The sequence below is a fragment of the Ornithorhynchus anatinus genome, chromosome 8, assembly GCF_004115215.2.
Source record: "Ornithorhynchus anatinus isolate Pmale09 chromosome 8, mOrnAna1.pri.v4, whole genome shotgun sequence".
NCBI classification, from domain to species: domain Eukaryota; kingdom Metazoa; phylum Chordata; class Mammalia; order Monotremata; family Ornithorhynchidae; genus Ornithorhynchus; species Ornithorhynchus anatinus.
The window spans coordinates 63,068,332-63,096,289 of NC_041735.1; the positions used below are offsets into that span (position 1 = coordinate 63,068,332).

The 27,958-nt window shown below is 46.4% G+C and overlaps 3 protein-coding genes across 4 annotated transcripts in view; 2 read left to right on the forward strand and 1 right to left on the reverse strand.

Moving 5' to 3' along the window:
• BZW2 (basic leucine zipper and W2 domains 2) overlaps positions 1–25,878 on the reverse strand; it is an 80,083-nt gene extending 54,205 nt beyond the window's left edge. The window contains exons 1-2 of one of the 2 annotated variants that reach the window (XM_029070604.2): positions 25,757–25,827; positions 24,346–24,465 (exon numbers count right to left, since the gene is read on the reverse strand). The gene's annotated coding sequence lies outside the window, so the exon portion shown is untranslated. Of the gene's footprint in view, positions 1–24,345; positions 24,466–25,756 lie in introns of both variants that reach the window. The other variant, XM_029070605.2, reaches the window with a different exon arrangement.
• LOC120638542 (TRIO and F-actin-binding protein-like) lies at positions 20,398–27,022 on the forward strand. The gene is made up of 2 exons (XM_039912818.1): positions 20,398–20,438; positions 26,249–27,022. The coding sequence occupies exons 1-2, from the start codon at positions 20,398–20,400 to the stop codon at positions 27,012–27,014; spliced, it is 807 nt and encodes a 268-aa protein (XP_039768752.1). The 3' UTR covers positions 27,015–27,022.
• Positions 27,023–27,149: 127 nt separating this feature from the next.
• Positions 27,150–27,958, forward strand: part of ANKMY2 (ankyrin repeat and MYND domain containing 2) — a 40,538-nt gene continuing 39,729 nt past the window's right edge. The window contains exon 1 of the mRNA XM_029070603.2: positions 27,150–27,450. Within this exon, the coding sequence (XP_028926436.1) occupies positions 27,384–27,450 (67 nt within the window). The 5' untranslated portion in view covers positions 27,150–27,383. The remainder of the gene's footprint in view (positions 27,451–27,958) is intronic.

Below are 27,958 nucleotides of genomic sequence, written 5' to 3' on the forward strand. Positions count from 1 at the left end.
GTCAGAGGACCTGGGTTCTAATTCCTGTTCTGCCACTTGCCTGCTCTGTGACCTCGGACAAGTCACTTAACTTCTCTGTGCCTTAGTTTTCTCATCCGCCAAAAGGGGATCCAATATTTGTTCTCCCTCCTTCTTCGATAGCAAGTCCCATGTAGGACAGAGGCTGTGTCTGATCTGCAAATTCTGCATCTACCTCAGGGCTTGATACATAGTAAGCGCTTTACAAATACCACAATTAACTTACTCCATTCTGGCAGACAGTAATATCTATCCCTGGTGTTCTTCATGGGCTCTCCACTAACCTCTGCTCTGCTCTGGGGTCCTGATTACTGCCTGAAGCCTACTTTTAATAAGTGAGCAAGAAGCCAAAAAAAAGTACACAATCCCTACAAAATACGGGCAATCCAAACAGTGTGCTCCGAACCAACGGCTACAGAAAACACAACTGTGCATGAAGCAACAGCTGCTCACATTTCACTGCCATTGTTTTTGATCTGCGGTGCAGATTGCTGGCACTATATTTCGTTTTTCCTACAGATTCTCAGGACCCAAGACTTTGAGGCTCATCTGGCATTTATACCCAGATGCTCCATCATCACATCATGCTCAAAAGCAGCAATCCCGAGACTCTTAAGAGTTCCAAAGAGAAGAGTTTTGTACCCCCTTCTCTGCGAGAGAGCGATGGGCATTAAAGGGAGATGCCAAGAAGAGTTTATAGAATGCCAAATAGGTGCAACTGTGGATTTTGGAACTATTTTTTCTCCCCCTCTATTCTTATTTTTTGTAGGGAGTTGACAAAATTACTATGAAAAGAGAAAGATCTACTTTCCTTTCCACTATAAAGCTGTATTTGCTACGAAACTATTATAAAATTATCTTCCCCGAACAAAGTTTAAGTGTCCCAATTTTCTACTACAATAAGGAATTTCTTGGTAAGTTGTACTTGGCACCAAATCACATAAACTGAGAACCAAACGATGGTTCTTATTGAGTGCTTACTTTTTTTAATGGTATTTGTTTAGTGTTTACTACATGCCAGGCACTATAATAAGCACTGGATAGATATAAGATAATCAGGTTGGACACAGTCTCTGTCCCACATAGGGCTCACAGTCCTAATCCCCATTTTACACATGAAGTAACTGAGGCCCAGAGAAGTTAAGTGACTTGTCCAGGGTCATTTGCCCAGGCAGTGGTGGAGCCATGATTAGAATCATGAGAAGCAGCATGGCCTAGTGGCAAAAGCCCAGGCCTGGAGGTGAGAAGGATCTCCGCACCCAACCCCGATCATCCCACAAAAGGGACGGTTGGATTAATGAGCAGACAAGATTGCTACTCTTCCTGAGGAGAATCTCAGAGCAATACAATTCAGCCGAACCAAAGCTTCTCCTCGTAGTGGCTAGAGCACAGGCCTGGAAGTGAGAAGGTCACTTCTCATCCTGGCTCGGTCACATGTCTGCTGTGTGACCCTGGGCAAGTCACTTCACTTCTCTGGACCTCAGTTCCCTCATTTGAAAAATGTGGATTAAGACTATGGGCCCCAGGTGGGACAGGGACTGTGTCCAACCTAACTTGTATCTACTCCATCGCTTAGCAGAGTGCTTTGCACATAGTAAGCACTTAATAAGTACCATTATTATTATTATTATTGTAATTATTACTTCTTTTAGGGAGATCATTCATGAACAAAAGATCACGAGGAGACACAAAGCTTTGGAAAACAGGCACTCGTTAAAGGTCACCAAGGTGGTGCCCCACTCCTCCCATTCCTTAGTGCCCGCTGCTGCATCCGGGGCAAAGCCCAGATCACTGGAGTACAGAACAGGCAGCTTTTTCTTTCATTTGGATCATAAAACAACTAAGGTCTGCTGTCAGATGCTTTATAGCAAATAAAATGGCTAAACTACCACTCAAGAGCTGAACAGTTTAATGAAAAGTCCGTCTTCGGGCAGTAAAGTGCCAATCAACACCTTAATGGATGGGAAGATTGAATGTACCTCCCTAAGACCTAATTTTATTAATCAGGAGGATTTCAGATTCTAGGGAGATGGAGCCCCTTTTTCATCAAAGAAATCAGGGAAAAATAGAGAGCGAAAAGAGCCCTAAGCTGTGGGTCATGAGTGTTGGCTTATGGTCTGCCCTTCGTCCGTGAATCCCATATCAACGATCCATACTTGCTTCTTGAGTGTGTGGGTATGTTGATCAATCAGTGGTATTTACTGAGTGCTTACTGTGTGCACAGCACTGTTCCGAGAGCTTGAGAGTACAACAAACAGTGGTTAGATGCGTTTTTGAGTGCACGTACAGCCCCAAGAAGTGGCTCTAGATATAACATGAACACACTGGCTCTAGAAGTAATATGGCAGAGCAGATGGGTCCAGTGTCAGCCTTGAGGATATCTGTGGGCTGTCCACAGGAGATTTCAGACACAGGCATGCACTAAGACCAACCTGTCATGGGTAAGGTAAGGGTATAGTTTCCCCTCTCACAGTCCCTCCGCTCCTCATTTCCTCTCCGTCCATCTGCCCGGGTAGCTAGATCAATTTTCGCTCCTCTGCTTATCTGAGGAGGGTACAAGATGGGGGGGTGGGTGGGTCAGGTAATTTGGGTTCTAATATGTCTGTTTATTGTTATGTTGTACTCTCCCAAGCGCTGAGTACAGTGCTTTGCCCACAGTAAGCACTCAATACATACAATTGGTTGAATGAATGAATGAAATAATCCTGGCTCTGCCACTTGTCTGCTGCATTACCTTATGCAAGTCTCTTAACATCCTTTCGCCTCAGTTTCCTCATCTGCAAAATGGGGATTAAGTGCCTGTTCTCCCTCTCCTTTAGACTGCACCCCATGTGGGACAGGGAATTTGTCTGATCTGATTACACTGTAACTATTCCAGAATTTGGCACATGTTAAGTGCCATCATCAAACATCAACATTATTACTATTACTATTCACGGCTTAATGGATAGAGTACTGGCCTGGGAGTCTGAAGTACCTGGGTTCTAATCCCAGCTCTGCCACTTGTGTACTGTGGGATTTTGGGAAGGTCACTTCACTTCTCTGTACCTCCGTTACCTCAGCTGTAAAATGGGGATTAAGATGGTGAGCCCCATAAGGGGCAGGGACTGTGTCCAACCAGATTTGCTTGTATACACCCCAGCACTTAGAAGAGTACCTGGCACTTAAAAAAATGCCACTATTATTATTTTATTGTTATTATTAATCAGCCAGGAGTCCTTCTGGAGTCTTCATGTCTTTATAGAGCATCCTCCCGGTGTAACCTTCTGGTGAACTTCAAAGAAAGTATCCATAAGATCACAAATCGGAACAATTCCCACATTCAAAAACTGAACCCAATTCTTCTGGAACATGAGTTAGACACTGTTAATTCTCCCTTTGTGTGGAGAATTGACTTTTTCTGACTCCTGGGGAGGCTGTTCAGTACCTCATTATTGACTTTACATGCTAGGAGAAACAGGCTCACTTAAGTGGCCATCCATCTGGTTTTATGCTGGACAATTCAGTTTTCAGCTGGTCCATCCGTGTCCAGGTAGAGAATCAGGCACCAGACATCTGGGATTTTTATGTTCACCTTCTCGGTTCCTGCTGCTACGGCTCAATATTAGTGCCCGTAGTTGCAGAGAACTGGGAGGGGAATCCAACAGCAGCTCTGGAACAACTGGCGGGAGGGTTAGAAAATCCTGGAAAAACTCACTAGTTTCAGGTGGAGTCTAGCGGACGTCCACGAAAATAGGATCCATATATCAATTACTAATATTCACTGAGCATGTCTTCTGTGCAGAACACTGGACTAGAGAAGCAGTGGGGCTTAGAGTAAAGAGCCTGGGCTGGGAGTCAGAAGATCGTGGGTTCTAATCCCAGCTCTGCCACTTATCCCCTATGTGACTTTGGGCAAGTCACTTTACTTCTCTAGGCCTCAGTTCCCTCATCTGTAAAATGGGGATTAAGACTGTGAGCCCCAGATGGGACAAACTTATTACCTTGTATCTACCCCAGAGCTTAGTACAGTGCCTGGCACGTAGTAAGTGCTTAACAAATACCATAAAAAAAAGACTAAACACTTGGGGAAGGGTAATAAAGTCAGTAAACACGATCGTTGTAAGCTCCTGGGGGGCAGGGATTGTGAATACCAACTCTAATAATAATAATTATGGTATTTGTTCAGCACTTACTATGTGCCAGGCACTGTACTAAGCGCTGGGATACATACGAGCAAATCGGGTTGGACACAGCCCCATGTGAGGCTCACAGTCTTGATCCCCATTTTACAGATGAGATAACTGAGGCCCAGAGAAGTGAAGTGACTTGCTCAATGCCTCGTGCTTGTCTACTTGTTTTGTTTTTTTTTTGTCTTTCTCCCACTTCTAGATTGTGAGCCCGTTGCTGGGTAGGGATTCTCTCTGTTGCTGAACTGTACTTTCCAAGTGCTTAGTACAGTGCTCTGCACACAATAAGCGCTCAATAAATACGACTGAATGAATGAGTGAATGTGGCAGAGCGGCATTAGAACTCATGACTTTCTGACTCCCAGGACCATGCTCTATCTACTGCGTCACGCTGTTTCTCTCGACTCTACTATGTTGTCCTCTCCTAAGCGCTTGGTTCATGGTTCTACACATAGTAGGTGATCAGAAAATAGTACTGATTGATTGCCGAACCTAGGTGACATCCCATACATCTCATGGTCTGGTTGTTTTCAGCACCATCGCTGGCCACCATAGGTTCAAGATATTTGCTTGGAGGCAGGAAATCCACTAAAATGCCTACAGGGCTTTCAGTATTGTTTTCAATCTGGGAACAGCAATAAAACTTCTGGCTCAGAAAAATTGCTTCCCCAAACATGGCCAACTATCACAGAAGATGCATTACTATTTTCTCTGTGAGCTGTAAATAACAAGGGAGTTTATGACAGTCGGTGACAGTTTGAGAAGTCATTTGCCAAATATGCGTTAAAACCGAACTATATAGTGCAAGTTCAGACCCTAAATAAGTAACTAAGATCTTCCGACATTCAGGAATGAGGAACAGGATTTAACAATGGAGACTAAAAATATAGTCCTACAAAAACTCATCGCTGAAAATCAATAGGATGCTCAGAGATCTGTGGGGGTTTTTTCCACCAGAAACACCTGATTCAACTCAATGTTCTACAGATAATTTTCTCCCTACTATGTTCTTACTATGTGCCCAACGCTCTGCTGAGTGCTGGGGTCGATTTAGGACAATCAGATCAGACACAGACACTATCCTTCATGGGGCTATGGTGTAAGGGGAAGGGATGAGTATTTAATCCCCATTGTACAGATGAGGAAATTGAGGCACTTACAGGTTAACTGTCTTGCACAAGGTCATACAGCTGGAAAGAGGCAGAGCCGGAATTAGAACTCAGATCTTTTGACTCCCAGGTCTGTGCTCTTTTCACAAGGCCACGGTGCTTCGTGTCGCACTGCAGAAATCTACTTTAAACCAGATCGATCCTTTCTTAATGATCCCACTTTTCCCCATTTTCCCAGTTGTTAAGGCTAAACTATAACACTACCCATGGCAAATATATTTTCCTTTTGCGGGGGTGGGAAAGAAATCACTCTTTTTAGCTTGAAGGACCAGTTGCTGTAACGTGAGGTATTATGGTTTTGGGCTCCCCTCTTTTCCCTTCACTCTCCTTCAACACCTTCTGGCTGCTTCTGCGGGTCCACAACCCAACATCACCACCACCACCACCCTGTGAATTCCCATTTGACAGATGTAGGAACTGAGGCACAGAGCAGTTACATAATTTGTCCAGACTCAGAATATTCAGCATATTTGGGGAATGACTTCTTGTTATTCACAGAGAAAACAGTAATGCATCTTCAAGGCTCAAGCAGTGTGGCCTACTAAAAAGAGCCTGGGCTTGGAAATCAGAGGACCTGGGTTCTAATCCTGGTTCTGTCAAGTGCTTGCTGTGTGACTTTGGATTAGTTGCTTAACTTCTATGGGCCTCAGTTTCCTCCACTGCACAATGGGGACTAAATACATGTCCTCCCGCCTACTTAGACTGTGAGCCCTATTTAGGACAGGGACCGTGTCCAACCCGATTACCTTGTAACTATCCCAGCACTTAGTAAAATGCATGACACATAGGAACTGCTTAACAAATACCACAATAATAATAATAATAATAATAATAATATTATTTGGGAGTCAGAGGTCGTGGGTTCTAATCCCGGCTCTGCCACTTGTCAGCTGTGTGACTTTGGACAAGTCACTTGATTTGTCTGTGCCTCAGTTACCTCATCTGTAAAATGGGGATGAAGACTATGAGCCCTTACTATGTGCCAAGCACTGTTCTAACCCTGGGGGGGATACAAGGTAATCAGATTGTCCCACGTGGGGCTCACAGTCTTCATCCCCATTTTCCAGATGAGGTAAATGAGGCACAGACAAGTTAAGTGACTTGCCCAAAGTCACACCGCTGACTAGTGGCGGCGCCAAGCCCATGCTCTTTCCACTAAGCCATGCTGCTTCTCAATAATAATGATTGTATTTGTTAAGTGCTTACTATGTGTGAAGCACTGTTCTAAGCGCTGGGGGTTGGGGGAAATATAAAGTGATCAGGTCATCCCATGTGGGGCTCACAGTCTTAATCCCCATTTTACAGATGAGGCATAGACAAGTTAAGTGACTCGCCCAAAGACACACAGTTGACAAGCGGCGGAGCCGGGATTAGAACCCATGACCTCTGACTCCTAAGCCCGGGCTCTTCCCACTGAGCCACGCTGCTTCTCTAATAATAATAATAATGCACTCTCTTCAGTCTCTTGCTTAGTGCTTAGCACACAGAAAGTGCTCAATAAATACCACTGACCAATTTTATAGTCTCCTGCCTGGATCTTCTTCCAGAACAACGAGATTGCGAGAGCCCCATGTGTCCAATTTGATTATCTTCTATCTGTCCCAGTACTTAATACAGTGCTTGGCACCAGTAAGTGATTCACAGATATCACAATTGTTCTTAATACATCACACTGATATCCCCAAGTTATAGCAAACAGACATATATGTTCACACATTTGGAAAATTGCCACTCTAAAGAGTTTCTTGGCTTTTTATATCCAGCAAATGGTGTATAAATGAAGCCCACCTATAATGGTGTACTCGAGAGACAGTGTTTTGAGAACCTATTCTCTGAGAATAAATTCCCTAATAGCCGCTTTGGGGAAACTGTTGCATGTTTATTCATGCAGCTCAATAACATCTCTAGACTTCAATTTTGAGACTTGAAAAACATGCATAATTTTCCTTTTGGCTCCGCTATTAATGCATTTAAGGATGAAAGACAAATAAAAATAGTACAATTGTCTTGAGAGCCAGAAGCTTTTCTTGCCACTGGAAACAATAGTCAATTTGTTAAAATACTCTTATAGTACTTATTCTGCTGAGGGAAATTTTTCAGCTCTGAGGTTTCTGACCTGTTTTTTTGTGGGCTACTAGTAAAGAAGGAAATAGGGGAGTCGACTAAGGGTGGGAATAATTGGTAGAAGGCTTCAGTGCTCACGGTTCGGGAATTTTAAGTCGATATAAGCAGCAATTATAAGTCGATACTATACAGGCATTGGAAGGCAGGGATGGGATCTACCATATCCACAGTACTCTTCCAAGAGCTTAGTATAGTGCTCTGCACAGGCTAAGTGCTCAATTCATGCTACCAATTACTGGTTGCTAGGCCCTCTGACTCCCAGGGCCACGCTCTTTCCACTAGGCCACACTCCCTACCGACTGAAGCAGCTGCAAAGGAACTAGACAGAGTGGATTTCCCTCAAGGCAGCTGCAGTTCAACTAGGAGACCGGGGCCCCAAATTCAATTCTCCAAGCTGGCCCAAGACCACCTCAGTTTTCTCTTGGGATCTGGGGAGAGGGCTGGGCCGTTGACATGCCTTTTCAGCAGTTCTTAAATTGGAATAACTTTCCTTGCAATTTTGAATTTTTCCCATCAACTCTTGAACTTAGGATCGTTCAATTTTGCCTCAGAGTGCTAAGACCAGACCTCTCCCGAGGTAATGTTCTTCAACAACAAACTGGATCATTCGCCTCAGATGGTTCCCCTGCCCCTAAGGGATAGGCAAAACAAAGCAGAATTGGAAGCTGATGTGGAATGACAACAGACAGGCAATCAAGAAGCGTCCAAACTCCACTCCAAGATGAGCATTCCTATTTGCATACCGATTAATTCCTTCCAAAACCTAGATTTGCTGTCCACGTGGACGCAAAGCAGGCTGAATTGGGGGAACAACTTTTACAAATCCTCATGTTCTGGTAAATAAGGTTCTAACTTTAACCTGAAATTCATAGAAAGCATTCAAGGGTAGGGTGTCATGGTGTGACAAGTCACTTCACTCACAACTGGGCTTCAGTTAATTCACCTGTAAAATGGGGAATAAGACTCTGCTCCCTATGTGGAACAAGGACTGTGCCCAACCTGATTAGCTTGTAACCACCCCAGTGTTTAGTACAGTGCGGGGCACATAGCGCTTAATAAATGCCATTGAAAAAAGGGGACCGATTGCATCATTTCCAAAGGATTCATTCACTGTAATGAAACGCAGGCAACTGCCTCTATAAACAAAGCAAAATGGTAGTTCACAGCAGGAAAAGATTCAAAGTAACATTACTAATACAGCTTGAGCCATGTCTGCTGAGCTGTGGAGGAAAGTTCATTAAAATCTTTGATGCCCTGAAAGTCTTAATGCCCATAAACATCTCTTCCCTAAATGGGTGCAAAACTTCACCAAAATGCACCCTCCCCACCTTCATTCAAATAAACAATCATCAAACAATGCTGCTGTGTGACCTTGGGCAAGTCACTTAACTTCTCTGGGCCTCAATTACCTCATCTGTAAAATGGGGATTAAGAGCCCTGTGTGGGAAAGGGACTGTGTCCAAACCAATTATCTAGTGCTTGGCACACAGTAAGCGCTTAAATACCACAGATATTATTATTACTTATTGAGCACTCATTGTGGGTAGCGCACTGTACTACGTGTTTGAGAGAGTAAAATGGAAGAGAGAGTAGGCACAGACCCTGCCCTCAAGGAGTTTTAAAATCTAGTGAAGGAGACATAATTTTTAAAAAAATTCCCAACAGGGGTGGGAGCAGAATATAAGTGCTGTGGAAGTGGGATGTCAACTAAAGTGCTTGGGGGGTATGGACCCCACGGCCTGGAAACATGGCATAGTGGATAGAGCACCGGCCTGGGAGTCAGAAGGTCAAGAGTTCTAATCCCAGCTCTGCCAGAGGTTTGTTGTGTGACCTTGGGTAAGTCTTTTCACTTCACTCTGCCTCAGTTACCTCATCTGTAAAATGGAAATTGAGACTATGAGCCCCATGTGAGACAGGGACTGTGTCCCATGCGATTTGCTTGTATCCACCCCAGGGTTTAGTACAGTGTCTGGAACACAGTAAGCGCTTAACAAATATCATTATTATTATTATTAAAAATAATAACAGCAACCTTAAGATAGGACCACCAGACTGCTTAACCAGAAAGAATGCCAAGGAGGAAGCAGCAGCCCTGAACTCAGTCACCCAGAAGATGTCACGAAATCTGGATTATTCATCGATGGAAACGGCCCGGCGAGGAGCAACTCATGTGCGGCACATCATAAACAGTGAGACTTCTAATAAAGAAGTGTATTCTTCTGGAAAAGTTTAGGACTAGTACTTTTGGAATCAAGGTAGTTACAGCACTTCTTACAGATGGCTTCAGGTCTTCTAGAAAATGCACTTAAAAGGTGGTTTCTAGGTCAGGCTGCCTGATAAAGTTCCGGGGAAAAAATACTACCCTCTAGGAGCCCTTTACCTGCTATTTTCCAATGGTACTGAGAAGACGCTAATGCTAGGAAAAGTCTAGGGAAAAAGTAGAAGATGCAGACGAACAGGTAAACGAATAGGGACCATAACAATGATAAGGAAGAACGGTTAGAAAAGTTGCGGATTATGGCAGAGGATAGGATGTTTTGGAGAAAGTATATCCATGGAGTTGGTAAGAATCAAAAACGACTCAACAACACTTAATGATGATAATAATAATTTGAGTGCTTGCTGTGTGCAGAGAACTGTAGTAACACTTGGATACAGAGCTCATGGATGCTTCATACCCCAGAGATGTCCCTTCTAATAGTAGGAAATAATACACAATCAACTTCCTCAGGACAATTGTTCTACTAATCCTAATAACAACTAGGGTATTTGCTAAGTGTGTTCTGGGTGCTCAGCATTGAGGTAGATAAAGGATTATCAGACTGGACTCAACTGAGTCACAGAAAAGTTCATTCATTCATTCAATAGTATTTATTGAGCGCTTACTATGTGCAGAGCACTGTACTAAGCGCTTGGAATGAACAAATCGGCAACAGATAGAGACAGTCCCTGCCCTTTGACGGGTTTACAGTCTAATCGGGGGAGACGGACAGACGAGAACGATGGCAAAAAATAGAGTCAAGGGGAAGAACATTTAGTAAAAACAATGGCAACTAAATAGAATCGAGGTGATGTACATTTCATTAACAAAATAAATAGGGTAATGTAAATATATACAGTTGAGCGGATGAGTACAGTGCCGAGGGTAGGGGAAGGGAGAGGGGGAGGAGCAGAGGGAGATGGGGGGAAAAGAGGGTTAAGCTGAGGAGAGGTGAAGGGGGGGCGGTAGAGGGAGTAGAGGGAGAAGGGGAGCTCAGTCTGGGAAGGCCTCTAGGAGGAGGTGACTTTTAAGTAGGGTTTTGAAGAGGGGAAGAGAATTAGCCTGGCGGAGGTGAGGAGGGAGGGCGTTCCGGGACCGCGGGAGGACGTGGCCCGGGGGTCAACGGCGGGATAGGCGAGACCGAGGGACGGCGAGGAGGTGGGCGGCGGAGGAGCGGAGCGTGTGGGGTGGGCGGTAGAAAGAGAGAAGGGAGGAGAGGTAGGAAGGGGTGAGGTGATGTAGAGCCTCGAAGCCTAGAGTGAGGAGTTTTTGTTTGGAGCGGAGGTTGATAGGCAACCACCGGAGGTGTTTAAGAAGGGGAGTGACAGGCCAAGAGCGTCTCTGCAGGAAGATGAGCCGGGCAGCGGAGTGAAGAATAGACTGGAGCGGGGCGAGAGAGGAGGAAGGGAGATCAGAGTCTGACGCAGTAGTCTAGCCAGGATATAACGAGAGCCTGTAGCAGTAAGGTAGCCGTTGAGTGACTTGCCCAAGGTCATACAGCTAGCAAGAACCTGGGTCTCCTGACTCCCAGTCCAGGTCTTCTCTCAATTTCCCTAGCTCTTAGGAGACTGCTCTGCACATAAAAGATGCTCAATAAATTCTACTGATTGTTTTACCCCCGGTTATGCAAACCTGGCACACCCCATCCCCTTGCTTAATCTGTGGTTCCAAATGGCAACCACTCCCTTTTTTCCCCTTCTGTATGATGATAATGATGGTATTTGTTAAGTTCTTACTATGTATCAAGCACTGTTCTAAGCGCTGGGGTCAATACAGGTAACCACGTTGTCCCATGTGGGGCTCACAATCTCAATCCTCATTCTACAGATGAGGTAACTGAGGCACAGAAAAGTAAAGTGACTTGCCCAAAGTCTCACACAGCTGATAAATGGCGGAGCCGGCATTAGAACCAACAACCTCTGAATCCCGAGCCCGGGCTCTTTCCACTAAGCCACGCTGCTCCTCTGAATCATCCTTGAATCACCCCTCTCCTTTTAATTTCAAAGATTTCCTGCCTAAATTTGGAAAAGAGATCAGCAAGATTAAGGAGACGACATAAACATTTTAGACCCTATTTTCAAGATTAAGACGCACTGGAAAAACTGGAATGACTAAAAATACAAGCAGATTATTGAGGGTCACAATGCATAGCAACTAATTTCCTTCTTTTAGAGTAGTCAGTTATCTCTTAAATTTCCTCTTGGAAACTGATATTTGATAGTTTGTTTCTCTGCTTTGGAAAACGTCGGATATAGGAAGAGTGTTTCTCTGAAGCCAGTTGAAGGTTGGTTTTAAATATTATTTAATTAGTGATAGTTTTTCTAAACTCTGAGCTCATTGAGGGCAGGAGTGTGTCTTGTTATATTGTACACTCCCAAACACCTAATACAGTGCTTTTCACACAGTAAGTGTTCGACAAATACGACTGAATGAATGTTATATTGCGTGTTGTACTCTCCCAAGCACTTAGTACAGTGCTCTGCACACGACAAGCGCTCAATAAATTTGACTCTTATTAAGCACTTTTAATAATGTTGATATTTGTTAAGCGCTTACTATGTGCCGATCACTGTTCTAAGCGCTGGGGGGAGATACAAGGCGATCAGGTTGTCCCACGTAGGGCTCACAGACTTCCATCCCATTTTACAGATGAGGGAACTGAGGCACAGAGAAGTGAAGTGACTTGCCCAAGGTCACACAGCTGACAAGTGGCAGAGCCAGGATTCGAACCCATGACCTCTGACTCCCAAGCCCGTGCCCTTTCCACGGAGCCACGGTGCAGAACTATGTCCAAGCACTGGATGGGCAGGTACGTACAGACACAGTTCAAAATGGGTTTCACAATCAAGACTTTTTAAATGCAGCTTTTTCTCAAAACTACTCTTTCGAAGAGGTGGTACAGCATCTAAATCAAGAGAGACTCTCCCCCAGATGAATAATTCAGAGCATTCACCCTGCTGGGTCCCTGGCTTTAACCTACAACCACCTTCTGTGTCCTCTAACATGTGCGACTGACACCTAATTATTAACACATATTTAGTCACCCCCCTCTGACTACCCCTTTGAAACAAATTAACCTTCCACGGTGCCGTCTTTCATAGTTTAATAGGGTGGTTGGTGTCCATAAACTGGGAACACTGGTTTCCTGTGGGAAAACTGGGCAGTTGGAAACTGGCATCAGGGACAGAAAAAGAACTCATTATCCACTATAAATGTCCCCCCCTCTGCACTGCTAGAACCTGGGAGAGGCAGCATGGTCTAGTGGATAGAGCACAGGCATGGGAGGCAGAAAGAAGGTCATGGGTTCTAATCGCAGATCTGCCATTTGTCTGCTGTGTGACCTTAGGCAAATCATTTCACTTCTCAGTGCCCCAGTTACCTCATCCGTAAAATGGGGATAAGAGTATGAGCCCCACGTGGGACAGGTATTGTGTCCAACCTGATTTGTTTATATCCACCCCTGCGCTTAATATGGTGCCTGGCACATAGTGAGTACTTAACAACTACCATAATTATTATTATGACTATTATCATCTTCACGCAGAGGGGGGAAGAATTTCTAGCTGCCAGAATTTCTTAATTTTGCACAATCTCTTCAGATGAACAGATGGCCAATTTTCTTTTAATAAATGAGGGACAGGAACTGTGTCTGACCTGATTTAACTCAAAGGAGGGGTGAGAATCAAAGGGCTTGGGGTACCGACTCTCATTCGATTATCTTTACTCTAACCCAGGGTTTAGAACAGTGCTTGACACACAATAAGCACTTTAACAAAGAGAAACAGCATGGCCTCATGGAAAGAGCAGGTGCCGGAGAGTCAGATGACCTGGGTTCTAGTCCCGGTTCTGCCGCTGCCGCTTGTCTGCTTTGTGATCTTGGGAAAGTCACTTGACTTCTCTGTTGCCTCAGTTACCTTGTCTGAAAAATTGGGATTAAGTCTTGGAGCCCTATGTGGGATAGGGACTGTGTCCAACTTGATTATCTAGATTCTACCCCAGCACTTAATACAGTGCCTGGCACATAGTAAGCACTTAACAAACACCATTAAAAAATACAATAATAATGTTGATATTTATTAAAGCACTTAGAAGGCATTAAATGTTGTGCTAAGTGCTGGGGTAGATATAAGATAACCAAATGATACGGAAGCAGCATGGCCTAGTGGATAGAGTGCAGACCTAGGAGTGAGAAGGACCTGAGTTTTATCCTGGCTTCTCCACTTGTCTGCTGTGTGACCTTGGGCAAGTCACTTAATTTCTCTGGGACTCAGTTACCTCATTTGTAAAATGGAGATTAAGAGTGTGAGCCCCAGGTGGGACAGGGACTAGGTACAACCTGGTTAGCTTGTATCTAGCCTAGTGTTTAGAATAGTGCTTGATACACAGTAAGCACTTAACAAATACCATGAGTGCTATTACTAATTGAGACCCTCCTCTCCTCCCCCAAGGCCTGGTCCTATATGAGGGTCCTAGTCTAAGAGGGAGAACAGTTTAAGGAACAGAACCAGGACAAAAAACCCAGGTGTCCTGACTCCCAGGCCTCCCTACTTTGCTTACAATGCTTTGTTAAGCAATAGGTATACAAATACAATGGGGAAAAATAGATTTAATAATTATGGTATTTGTTAAGTACTAGGTGCCAGGCACAGTTCTAAATAATAATAATAATAATGTTGGTATTTGTTAAGTGCTTACTATGTGCTGAGCACTGTTCTAAGCGCTGGGGTAGATACAGGGTAATCAGGATGTCCCACGTGAGGCTCACAGTCAATCCCCATTTTACAGATGAGGTAACTGAGGCACAGAGAAGTTAAGTGACTTGCCCACAGTCACACAGCTGACAAGTGGCAGAGCTGGGATTCGAACTCATGACCTCTGACTCCCAAGCCCGTGCTCTTTCCACTGAGCTACACTGGGGTAGATGCAAGGTAATCGGGTTTAACACAGTTCCTGTCCCACATGAGGCTCACCATTTACAGATTTACATCTGTGTAAATCTGTGCAGATCGCTTCCCATTTTAAAGATGAGGGAACTGGGGCACAGAGAAGTGAAATGACTTGCCTAAGGTCACACAGCAAACATGTGGCAGAGCCGGGATTAGAGCCCATGACCTGCTGACTTCCAGGCTCTATCCACTAGGCCAGGCTGCTGGACTCTGATGTATACATTTCCTCTCCACCCCACCTCACCCCTCAACCAGATCCAGTGCTGTTTTTAATATGGGCCTCAGTCCAATCGGAGTTGGGGGAGGGGAGCAAGGAGGCTGGGAAATGGCACGTGTGTATGTGTGTGTTGGCACAAGCACGCACATATGTTTTGCTCATTTTGCAGTGAGGAGGAGCCTCCTTTGGCTTAGTTGAAGCTCCCTGATTTTGAAAATAGCCACTGGTTAGTGGGAATAGAAAATAATGCTTATTTTGTCCACCTCCTTAACTGAACATCTTTGTTGGGAAGGAGGGCAGGTTTAAAACACTATTGTGTTGAATGGTAATTTGGTGTAGATTTATTTATAAGGCTGATAAATAACACGCTAATGGATTCTTCCACTTATTTTTTTCCTTAGGGAAGTCAGAATATGAGTGTGATGTAATGATTTCCTTTATTTGAATGAATATGTATCTGTTTTGAAATAGAACAGAATTGGGGGTCTTTCCAAATAGATGAAGGATTTGAAAGTCAATGACTTCAGGGTGGAATTCCTAATGGAAACTGAAGCTCATGACTAAAGTTTCCAGGGAAATCTTCTGACCCAAATAGATCACTTGTCAGGACTGACAAAGTCAAAGTTTACCAAAAGCAAGGGAGCTGAATTTTCATGCAAATCTCTGAAGGAAAGTGTCATGGCCAGTTACTTTTGTGATTTCAATGACTAACCTGTCCATCAAGTTATTTTGCATCTTTTCTGTTTTAGAGGTGACTTGACATGCAGGCTAATTTAGTTTGCTGAAAGTGTACTTTTAGTCAGAGGAGATTACCCTAAATGTCTTGAGCAATTAGAATCCATCTGACTTCAGGTTTCAAACACTGAACAACAGAAGCTGCTACATTAACGAAGTAAGGTTCAGAGAAACACTGCCTCACTGAGTGTATTGTTAATAATGTCACGATGCTGTGGTTTCTTGAATTATTGGCTTAGACACAGTTCCTGTTTGGAGCAGACACAAAATCAACCGTAGCATAAATAAAGCCTGGGACATGAGAAGATAGAATGAAACCTTCGAAGGTTTTTCCTTATTCAGGAAATATAGAAGTATAAAAAATTTTCAAGATCAAGACTTTTAGAACATACCATTAGTTTACATAAGAAGGTTTTAATCCTGAATGCAGAAAGAGTCTGAAAATAATCCTTCTTCCAGGAAAATCAATTCAGATTCAATTTGAGGAGACATTCTCAAACTTGTTGTTGGGGTATGGAATGGGAGGAGAGAAATACCATCAAAATGATAATAGAAACTGTGGTATCTATTAAGCGCTTACTCTGTTCTAGGCACTGTACTAAGCACTGGAGGGTACAAAAGCAAATTGGGTTGGACACGGTCCCTGTCCTATGTGGGGCTCACAGTCTCAATCTCTATTTTATAGATGAGGTAACTGAGGCCCAGAGAAGAGAAGTGACTTGCACAAGGTCACACAGCAGACAAGTGGTGGAGCCAGGATTAGAAACCATGACCTTCTGACTTCCAGGCCTGTGCTCTGGTAAGCAGAATCTTGTATGAAGATTACATTTATATCATACTCTCTCAAGCCCTTAGCACAGTGCTCTGTACACGGTAAACCCTCAATAAATACAGCTGCTAGGTGGATGAAATTAATTTATCCAATGTGACTTTAATAAACAAATAGTTGACACTGTCAGGGCTTACATATTTGACACATACTGTGTGTCTCAACTGGTTTGGGCTCCCAAAGGAATTGCAAGAAAACTTAAAAGCCATCCCGATTTTCCCCAGGGAGTTCACAGTCTTAACGGGGGTGGCGTGTGGAGAGACATGCAAATGTAAAAAACAATAATAATAATAATATTAATAATAATAATTGTGGTATTTGTTAAGTTCCTACTATTTGCCAGGCATGGTACAAATCACTGGGGTGGATGCAAGCCAACTGGCTTGCACCTTAATCCCCACTTTACAGAGGAGGAACTGAGGCACAGAGAAGTGAAGTGACTTGCCCAAGGTCACGCAGCAGACAAGTGGCAGAGCCGGGATTGAAACCCATAACCTTCTGACTCCCAGAGATATAACACGATCCATTTTAAATGCACATTGTTGGCAAAGACACATCTATTTTCCTTTTCAAAACCATGAAAAAAATCAGTGTCCTTGAGAACCTAACCTTTTAATTGGCATGACTCATAACACGCTTTCATATTAAACAGCGTCTTCCAAGAAGACAGCTTCAGTGTTGATTTGATGTTCTTGAAAATAAATACAGAACCTAGTAAACAATCCTCAGGATTATAGACATGAACTTGGCATTTCCAGTCATCACCGATTTAATTAACAACAGAAGTGAATCTGCTTGCCCGAGTTCTATTGATACTCATTATTCCCAAGTGGTTCTCAAGGAAATTGTTCATGCAGAGGAAATGGAAATTTAAAATAAAATATCCCTTTGGGGATCATTTCTTTACTTTTTTGGGGGGGAATGGGTAGCTTGACTATTATTCAATAGTCTCAAATGCGAAGAAAAATAGTCCTTCGAAACATATTAGTGTAGAAAGGATGATGATGGTACTAACTTCACCTCCGCCAAACTAATTCTCTTCCCCTCTTCAAAACCCTACTTAAAGCTCACCTCCTCCAAGAGGCCTTCCCACACTGAGCTCCCCTTTTCCCTCTGCTCCCTCTACCCACCCTTCACCTCTCCGCAGCTAAACCCTCTTTTCCCCCCATTTCCCTCTGCTCCTCCCCCTCTCCCTTAGCACTGTACTCGTCCGCTCAACTGTATATATCTTCATTACCCTATTTATTTTGTTAATGAGATGTACATTGCCTCGATTCTATTTATTTGCTATTGTTTTAATGAGATGTTCATCCCCTCGATTCTATTTATTGCTATTGTTCTTGTCTGTCCATCTCCCCCGATTAGACTGTAAGCCCATCAAAGGGCAGGGACTGTCTCTATCTGTTACCGATTTGTACATTCCAAGAGCTTAGTACAGTGCTCTGCACCTAGTAAGCGCTCAATATTATTGAATGAATAAAATATCAGATGAAAATTTTGTAGGTACCAGCATGCCTGACTTTGACAGTGATTTTCAAGTTCATAAATTCATTCATTCATTCAGTTATATTTATTGAGCGCTTATTGTGTGCAGGACACTGTATTAAGTGCTTGGGAAAGTACAGTACAGCAATACAGAGTGACAATTCCTGTCCACCACAAGCTCACAGTCTAGATGGGGGGAGACAGACAGACATCAATACAAGTAAATAGACAACCATAAAAATACATAAATTTCAGTTATAAGCGTGGCTCAGGGGAAAGAGCAAGGTTGGGAGTCAGAGGTCATGGGTTCTAATCCTGTCTCCGCCACATGTCAGCTGTGTGACTTTAGGCAAGTCACCTCACTTCTCTGGGCCTCGGTTCCCTCATCTGTAAAATGGGGATTAAGACTGTGAACCCCACGTGGGACAAGTTGATCACTTTGTATCCCCCCAGCACTTAGAACAGTGCTTTGCACATAGTAAGTGCTTAACAACTATCATCATTATTATTATTATTGTTACTGTGGGGCGGGGAGGGAGGGAAGAACAAAGGGAGCAAGTCAGAGTGATGCAGAAGGGAGTGGGAGATGAAGAAAAGAGGGGCTTGGTCTGGAAAGGCCTCTTGGAGGAGATGGGCCTTTAGTAATGCTTTGAAGTGGGGGAGAGTCATTGTCTGGTGGATTTGAGGCCACTGTTAGGACATGGGCTGGGGGACGGAAGTAGGATAGGTAAGATAATAATGTTGGTATTTGTTAAGCGCTTACTATGCGCCGAGCACTGTTCTAAGTGCTGGGATAGATACAGGGTAATCAGGTTGTCCCAAGCGAGGCTCACAGTTAATCCCCATTTTACAGATGAGGTAACTGAGGCATAGAGAAGTGAAGTGACTTGCCCACAGTCACACAGCTGACAAGTGGCAGAGCCGGGATTCCAACTCATGACCTCTGACTCCCAAGCCCGTGCTATTTCCACTGAGCCACGCTGCTACTGGGCTGAGATGAAAGCCCAGTGAGAAAGTTAGCGGCACCAGAGGAATGGAGTGTGTGGTCTGAGTTGTAGAGGGAGAGAACTGAGGTGAGGTAGGAGGGGGCAAGGGGATGGAGATGGAGAGCTTTAAAGCCAATGGCGAGGAGTTTTTGTTTGATACGGAGGTAGATGGGCAGCCACTGGAGATTTTTGAGGAGGGATGTGACATGCCCAGAACGTTTATGTATTAAGATAATCTAGACAGCCAAGTGAAGTATGAACTGCAGTGGGGAGAGGCAGAAGGTTGGGAGGTCAGAAAGGAGGCTGACGCGGTAATCTAGGTGGGATGGGATGAGTGATTGTACTAACGTGATAGCGGTTTGGATGGAGAGGAAAGGGTGGATTTTAGCGATGTTGTGAAGGTGAAACCGACAGTATTTGGTGACAGATTGGCTACACAGGTTGAATGAGAGACCGGAGTCAAGGATAATGCCAAGGTTAGGGGCTTGTGAGATGGGAAGGATGGCGGTGCCAGAAATGGAACTTGAGAGGGGAAAAAAATGCTTTATGAACATTTTTATCATCTACTAAAAAGCGTTACCCTAGCAAGGGAGATATTCACTTTAAAAGACCCAAGTCGATTAAAAAAAAAAGTCATGCAGCATCATAAAACTTGAGTCTGCACATCTATTGGACAAATGCAAGCTATAAGGAAAGAAAGGGAAGAAAAGGAGAAAAAAAATCACATCTTGCCCAAACCTTAATTACTATTGCTTCCCAACTATCAAGGGCAATAATTTTATACCAGTGGAGCTATAAGTGACCCAACGGACAGAAACCTGCAGCATTCCAGGACTGCAGATTCTTCTAGAACATAGTCTTCCATTTCACGGTTTGGCTACGGTGCTCTATTAAAGAATTAGAAACAATCCTTTCCACAATACACAATGAGAAGCAGCCTGGCCCAGTATTTAAAGCACAGTCCTGGGAGCCAGAGGACCTGCGTTCTAATCCTGCCTCTGCCATTGATCTTCTGGTGTGAGCTTGGGCAAGTTGTCACTTTTCAGTGCCTCAGTTTCCTCATCTGTAAAATGGGAATTCAGTACCTGTACTCCCCTCTCCTGAGCCTGTGAGCCTCATGTGGTACATGGACTGTGTCTGACTTGATTACCTTGTTAATCAAGGTTAATGTAGGGTTAATCTACCCCTCCCTTAATACAATCCTCTGCACATAGTAAGCACTTAACAAATGCCATAGTGATTATTCTTGTCCATTCGATTCCAGCCAAGTTTTTGCCTAACGAGGCTGGGTTTCTGAAGGACCTCATGCTGGAGTACTTGACATCCTACAGGGATGAATCCATCAATGATACTTACTGAGCACTTACTCTGTGCAGAGCACTGTACTAAGCCCTTGGGAGAGTAAAGTACAATAGAATTGGTAGACTCGCCCCAGGCCCACAGGGAGCTTACATCTGCAATGGGAACAATCCGCTTCGTCTTCCTATTCTACACTACACTGTAAGCTTGTTGTGAGCTTACAAGCAAGCTTACCTACCTACCTACCAGCTCTGCCTACCAACTCTATTGTATTGTTATGTTGTACTTTCCCAAGCACTTAGTACAGTGGTCTGCACACAGTAAGTGCTCAATGAAGATGATCGATTGATAAGTGGAATGAGAAGAACATTCCTTAATTCCTCAATAGAGTTCTAACCAAAATGTGCAAAGAAAAACAAGTACTAGATGGAAGTGATGGTACCTTGAATTTGTGCAGCCCTTGTATTTTTTCAAAGCGCTCCGCATCACTTCCCATTATACCCCATTACTACAACACCTGACATGAGGTGGGAGAGACAGGTAGAAGAAAATTAAAGCCCCCAGAGGTTAAACAACTCACGCAAGGTAGGCAGAGCTGGGACCAGAATACAGGTTCTGACTCCCAGACCCAACTAGTCCCACTAAACAATGTGGCCTTTAAAAAAAATATATATTTAAAAGGCTTGCCATGCTTAAGCTACCCATTCATCACTCAAAGAGGTAAAACAGCACTGATGATCACTTTTACAAGAAAACCTGGGAATTTCATTTTTAATATTGGTCCAAAAGCACATTTTTCGTTTATCTCTTTGTTTCATTGCAATTTTAAAGACAGGAGAGCAACTAGAAGGGGGCTGTTTCTAAATGAAAGCTCTGTTCTTGTGAAAACAAGTGCCACAATTGCTATGCAAACGTGTTACTTTTTAATAAGTGCTGCAGTTACATATCCTCAGGGACGAGAGACTAAAGTCTTTATGTCTTTAAATTCCGAGGTGGCACCTTAAAGCTTTCTCCCTTCTCCATAATCTTCATAGGAGCTAGAATCAAGTAAGCAAATCCTCGCATTAACACCATCTAGCCATGCTCACAGATTGAACTACCCTTATCCCGGTAATTACTTAGGGGTTGGAAAACTAATGCCATATCCCTCTCGAGGAAGATTTTTTTACCCTGGGCATGAAAAAATAATTTTACACTAAACACAGGCAATTCAAATGGTGCGGGGGGTAGGGGGGAGAGAAACACTCCAGTAAAGTTATGATCTGGAGGAAAAAAAATGCTAGCATAGTCAATCATTTTTAGGGTGTGTCAATTTCACCAAGGAAGTTATTTTAATGTAGCAGTCTGAATCGTGCTCAATTGTATCCCAATTGGCTCCCTGTTTTAAATTCTCCACTTTGAATGTTGGTAGCTATCCCAGTTAATCATTCATGGCAATAATAATAATCATCATAGCATTATAAAATTAAGCATGACCATTTAGCATCTCTGACCATTCTTTTCAACTTCTCTGAAATCCAAAAGGATTCCATGTTCTAAATGTCAAGTACTCATGTCAGGCTTTCATCTTCAACTTGTTAAAAAAAGAAGTCAAATGGTTTCTTAAAAGCAGCTGCCTGCACCACCATAGAATGATTTGGGTGCACAAAAGTAATACTCTTAAAGACAACATTTTTAGTTTTGTTTTTTAAGCGAGGAAGAAATTAATTCTGGAAGAAAACATTATCTTGGAAACCATTTCCTCCTTTTAGGCACCCAAAACAGGGTTCCCTTTTCAATGAAAATGAACCTTCTGTATAATTCTCTTGATTTTTGGAATAGCTGATTGCTGCAAGAAATAGCCTCACAGGCAGATGTGTCTCTGTGTGTGTTTCATGTTACCTGCTCTAAGACCTTACCAAGATGTCTTGATCAAAGCAGAGAAGAAAAGAAAAAGGGTGATCTAAAATAAGTGGCATTTAACCTATTGAAGAGAAGGAAGAGCCCTCATTCTCCATGTTCAAAGGAAATCAGGAATATGAGTAAGATATGTTATCTATCACTGCTACTCATTTATCCTAAGAAAAATCCCGAGGGACAGAGTAGCCTTTTAACAAATGCTCAAGAGCCGACCCTATTCCCACATAAATATCTGCACTCCTCAGAACAATGATGTAAAGTGCTTTGGGGTAATATCAGCAGACCCACCGGCAGCAGCTTTTAAATGTGTCAACTGGTTAGACCTCCGCTTAGAACATGTTGCCGCTACAGGGATATTTTCTGATTTGTCACAGAACTCCCACGGAGACCCGTAAGTGAGACAGGCAAGCAATTGGAAGAAAACATTGGCAGACATCATGGAAACAATATCAGTGGAGAAGCTATTTCTTCCGACTCCTCCATGGCTAAAGCATCCCATGTGCATGAGATTACTCCACAGGCATTTTTATCAAGTTTGCAAAGCCATCTGGCATGAGCCAGCCCCAACGATCACTGGGACTCTATCCAGTTTGCCCTAGTGTTACATTGTTCTTAATGTCAAAAAGAATTTGTCCTTAAATTTAATCTCACCTATTGCGTTTTCAATAAAGCAACCCTTCCCAGCATTTCAATCACCACTAGATTTTTCAGAAGGGACCAGCTTGGGGCACGAGCGATTTACTGGACTTGTTTTGTTTCTGAGAAGAGACTTCACTGAGATTGAAATCCCCTAAGCGTTTATTACAGTGCGCTGCCCAGATTAAAGGCTCAATAAACACCAATGATTGATCGATGTGTATCCTGTGTCTCAATTCAAATCAGAAAATGCAAACGAGTTGAGCGTTAGAAAGCATAGAGCAGGAGACACTGGTCCTGCATTTTAACAGGACAAATGATATAACAACTCGGAGTCCAGCTCAGCAAAGGCCCCAGAGTATCTCATATTCAATAAAAAAATGAGCAAGGACCAAAGGGGCTTCTGTTATTTGTGCGGGTGGGAGGAGACAGAGAGAGAGAAGGGAAAGAAATGCTGCCACTTTCCTGGAGAACTTTTCAGCGGCAGGAGTTTGGTTGCCCATGAGGTAGAGGGGTCATAGGGGAGGTTTGTGTGTTTGGCCTGTCTTCCCAGGAGGCTGGATTTGGTACCCGGTGACTCCCCAGCCTGCAATCACGCAACAATATGGGAAAGAGCATTGCTCTGGAAGTCAGAAGGACCTGGGTTCTAATGCAGACACTGCCACTTGTCTGTGGTGTGACCTTGGGCAAATCAAATCACTTCTCTGGGCCTCAGTTACCCATCTGTAAAACGGGGATCAAGACTGGGAACCCTATGTGGGACAGGGACTGCGTCCGACCCAATTATCTTGTTACCCACTCCAGTGCTTAGTACAGTGCCTGGCACCTGGTAAACTCTGAACAAGTACCATAATTATTATTATTACTTTAGTACTCCCCTAAGCACTTCATTACATCTCACCTCAGTCCTCACCTCCATAGCACTTATGTCAATCGATGGGATTTAATCAATTAGTGCAGTGCTCTGCACCTAGTTAGCGCTCAATAAAAACCATGGATTGATTCAATCATATTGATCAAGTACTTACTGTGTGCAGGACACTGTACTAAGCACTTGAGCAAATACGATACAACAGAGTTGGTGGGCACGGTTTCCTGCCCACGATGAATTTACAGTATGGAGGGGGGAGACGGTCATTAACATAAATAAATTACAGATATGTACATTCGTTCATTCATTCAGTTGTATTTATTGAGCGCTTACTGTGTGCAGAGCACTGGACTAAGCGCTTGGAAGGTACAATTCAACAACAAAAAGAGACCATCCCTGCCCACAACGGGCTCACAGTCTCGAAGCGGGGAGACCGACATCAAAACAAGTAAGCAGGCATAAATAGCATCAATATAAGTAAATAGAATTAGATATCTATACACATCATTAATAAAATAAATAGAATTATAAATATGTACAAATATTCACATAAGTACCGTGGGGATGAGGGAGCGCTTATTATTTATTGAGCGTTCACTGGGTGCGAAGCACTGTAGTAAGTGCTTAGGAGGATGCAACGGAGTTGCAAACCCGTTCCGTGTCCACGAGAGTATCTTTGCTCGATTTTTTTTTCCTCCTTACCTGTAATTTATATTAGTTGTCTGTCACTCCCGCTGCATTGTAAGATCTTCGAGAGGAGGGATCTATTTATTGATCCATTGTCCTCAACCAAGTCTTTCGTACTGTGGTCTGCACCCAGCCCTTAAAATGTATATATATCATGAATTGATTAAGATTTATTGGGCACCTCCAGTGCGCAGAGCACTGTACGAAACGATTGGGTGACGACGGTCGGGCACAGGTGGATCCCGAAAAGCCGGGCGAGGGGGGCTAACGGCCCGGACTGGCTTGTTCGGTCCTCGCTGCAGGGGATGGGGCGGGATGGGGGGAAGGGATGGGAGGGAATGGGATGGGAGGGAATGGGATGGGGTGGAAGGTGGGAGGGAATGGAATGGGGTGCGGGATGGGGTGGGGTAGGAGGGAATGGGATGGGGGGTGGGATGGGGTGGGATGGGGTAGGAGGGAATGGGGTGTGGGATGGAATGGGATGGGGGTGAGATGGGGTGGGGTAGGAAGAATGGGATGAGGTGGGGTGGGAGGGGGTTGGAGGAAATGGGTTGTGGGATGGGAGGTGGGATGGAATGGGATGGGGGTGGGATGGGGTAGGAGGAAATGGGATGACTGCGAGCCCGTCTTTTAGACTGTGAGCCCATTGTTGGGCAGGGATTGTCTCTGTTGAATTGTCCATTCCGAGCGCTTAGTCCAGTGCTCTGCACACAATAAGCGCTCAATAAATACGATCGAATGAATGATGGGACTGGAGGGGTTGGGATGGGAGGTGGGATGGTATGGGGGGTGGAATGGGGATGGGACGGGCGGTGAGATGGGATGGAATGGGGTAGGAGGGGATGGGATGGGGTAGGAGGGGATGGGACGGGGTAGGAGGGAACGGGACTAGAGGGGATGGGATGGGACTAGAGGGGATGGGACTAGAGGGTATGATGGGGGTGGAAGGTGGGATGGGATGGGGTAGGAGGGGATGGGATGGGGTAGGAGGGGATGGGATGGGGTAGGAGGGGATGGGACGGGGTAGGAGGGAACGGGACTAGAGGGGATGGGATGGGACTAGAGGGGATGGGACTAGAGGGTATGATGGGGGTGGAAGGTGGGATGGGATGGGGTAGGAGGGGATGGGATGGGGTAGGAGGGGATGGGCTAGGACTAGAGGGGATGGGCTGGGGGCTACCCGGGGTGGCGGGGCGATCCGTAGGGGCCGGTTCCCCCCTTCTGGCCCCCCATTCCCCGCCTCGGGTCTTTCCGTCCAGCTGTGGCGTTGGGCTGTCCGGCCCCGCTCCGCTCCGCTCCGCCCCGCCGGGGAGCGGCACTCGCACTCGGGACCCTGGGCCGGGGCGGGCTGGAAGGGCCGGGGGAGGGATGGGGGGCGGGGAACCCAGGAGTCCATCCAGGGGGTGGGCGTTCGCCGTCCTCTTACCTGTGGGGGCCGGTCCTGGCCCGGGGGCGAGCGGGCGGCAGACAATAGAGCCGGGAAGGACCGGCACATGGGCGGCCGCACCGACACAACCCCACAACCCCACAACCGCACACTGAGCCACGCCCCCCGCCCCTCCTCCAGACCGCCCTCCCGGCTTGTCCCGGCGGCCCGGCTCAGCCTCCTCCCCCGGGACCCTCCCCCGACGCGCGGGAGCCCCCCCACCCCCACCCCCAAAATCCCAGTGCAGCAGGAGGGATTCAGGCTCGCTCCTCCCTCCCCGGCCAGGGACCAATGGCGGGTGGGGGGGAGGGGTTGGGGGAGGGGGAGGAAGAGGAGGAGGAAGAGGAGGAAGAGGAGGGGCTGGCTCCATGCACAGAGACAGACAGAGACGGGGAGATAGAGAGGCTGAGAGAGACAGAGACAGCCCGCCCCGGCCTTCCGGACCGCAGACACCCCTTTTCCCCTTTGCGCGTGGGCCGGACGGGCCAGCAGGGCCAGCAGGGCCAGCAGCAGGACCAGCAGGGCCAGCACGACCAACAGGACCAGCAGCTGGACCAGCAGGGCCAGCAGGGCCAGCAGCAGGGCCAGCACGACCAACAGGACCAGCAGCTGGACCAGCAGGGCCAGCAGGGCCAGCAGCAGGACCAGCAGGGCCAGCAGCAGGACCAGGAGGGCCAGCAGGGCCAGCAGCAGGACCAACAGGGCCAGCACGACCAACAGGGCCAGCAGCAGGTCCAGCCGGACTAGGAGGGCCAGTAGGGCTAGCAGCAGGACCAACAGGGCCAGCAGCAGGACCAGCCAGACCAGGAGGGCCAGCAGCAGGGCCAGCACGACCAACAGGGCCAGCAGCAGGACCAGCTGGACCAGGAGGGCCAGCAGGGCCAGCAGCAGGACCAGCAGGGCCAGCAGCAGGGCCAGCAGCAGGACCAACAGGGCCAGCACGACCAACAGGGCCAGCAGCAGGTCCAGCCGGACCAGGAGGGCCAGCAGCAGGACCAGCAGGGCCAGCAGCAGGACCAGCAGAGCCAGCAGCAGGACCAGCCGGACCAGGAGGGCCAGCAGGGCCAGCAGCAGGACCAACAGGGCCAGCACGATCAACAAGGCCAGCAGCAGGCCCAGGAGGGCCAGCAGGACCAACAGGGCCAGCAGCAGGACCAGCAGCAGGACCAGCAGGGCTAGGTGCAGTGGGGCTAGCAGCAGGACCAGGAGGGCCAGCAGCAGGACCAGGAGGGCCAGCAGCAAGGACCAGCGGGGCTAGCAGCAGCAGGGCCAGCCGGATCAGGAGGGCCAGCAGCCAGACCAACAGGGCCAGCAGTAGGACCAAGAGGGCCAGCAGGAGGGCCAGCAGCAGGACCAGGAGGACCAGCAGGGCCAGCAGCAAGGACCAGCAGGGCTAGCTGCAGTGGGGCTAGCAGCAGCAGGGCCAGCCGGATCAGGAGGGCCGGCAGCCAGACCCGCAGGGCCAGCAGCAGGCCAACTGGACTAGCTGGTAGCGGGACTAGCAGGAGGAGGACCAGGAGGGCCAGCAGTCGATTCAGCAGGGCTTGCTGCAGCAGGACCAGCCGGACGAGGAGGGCTAGCAGCAGCAGCAGCAGCAGCAGCAGGAGGAGGGCTAGCAGCCGCCGCGATGGCTCGTCCGCAAAAAGGCGGGCTGAGCCAGGAAGAGAAGGAGCTGCTGGACGTCATTGCCCGAGGTAAGGCCGGGCCTGCCGGGCCTCCAGCCTCAGGACCGGCCGCCGGCCCCAACCCCAGTCCCGGGAGGAATTGTTGGGGGGTGGGGGTGGGGGTGGGGGGCCGCCCCTGGGCCTTCTTAGGGCCTTCCGGGCCCTGCGGCCGCCACCACATGTGCTGGATACCTCCCCTTCTCTTCCCCTCCCTTCTCCATCCTCCCTTCCCTCTTCCCTCCCCCACATCCTCCCTTTAAAGCGGCCCCCGGCCCGCCCCCAAGCTCCCCCGTACTCTTCACCCCCGTTTCCAGATGAGGGAACTGAGGCCCAGGGAAGCAAAATGACTCTCCCAAGGTCACACAGCAGGCAAGGGGCGGGGCGGGATGCGAAGCGCCCTGCACTCAGTAAGCGCCCAATAAAATAGGATTGAGTGAATGAAGCCAGGTCCTTTGGGCTTGTAGGAGGCCCTTGTTGTCCCCAGGAAGCCACGCCGCCGGCCGGACCCCTGGCCCACTCCTGAGGTCGCCCGAGGTTG

What these genes read in the sequence shown, in the direction of transcription:
- LOC120638542 (XM_039912818.1), top strand. Translation starts at nt 20,398, where the DNA reads ATGGGAACAATCCGCTTCGTCTTCCTATTCTACACTACACT. An exon ending in TTCCTATTCTACACTACACT is followed by an intron (nt 20,439 to 26,248) that starts GTAAGCTTGTTG and finishes ACGGGCCAGCAG; the next exon opens with GGCCAGCAGGGCCAGCAGCA.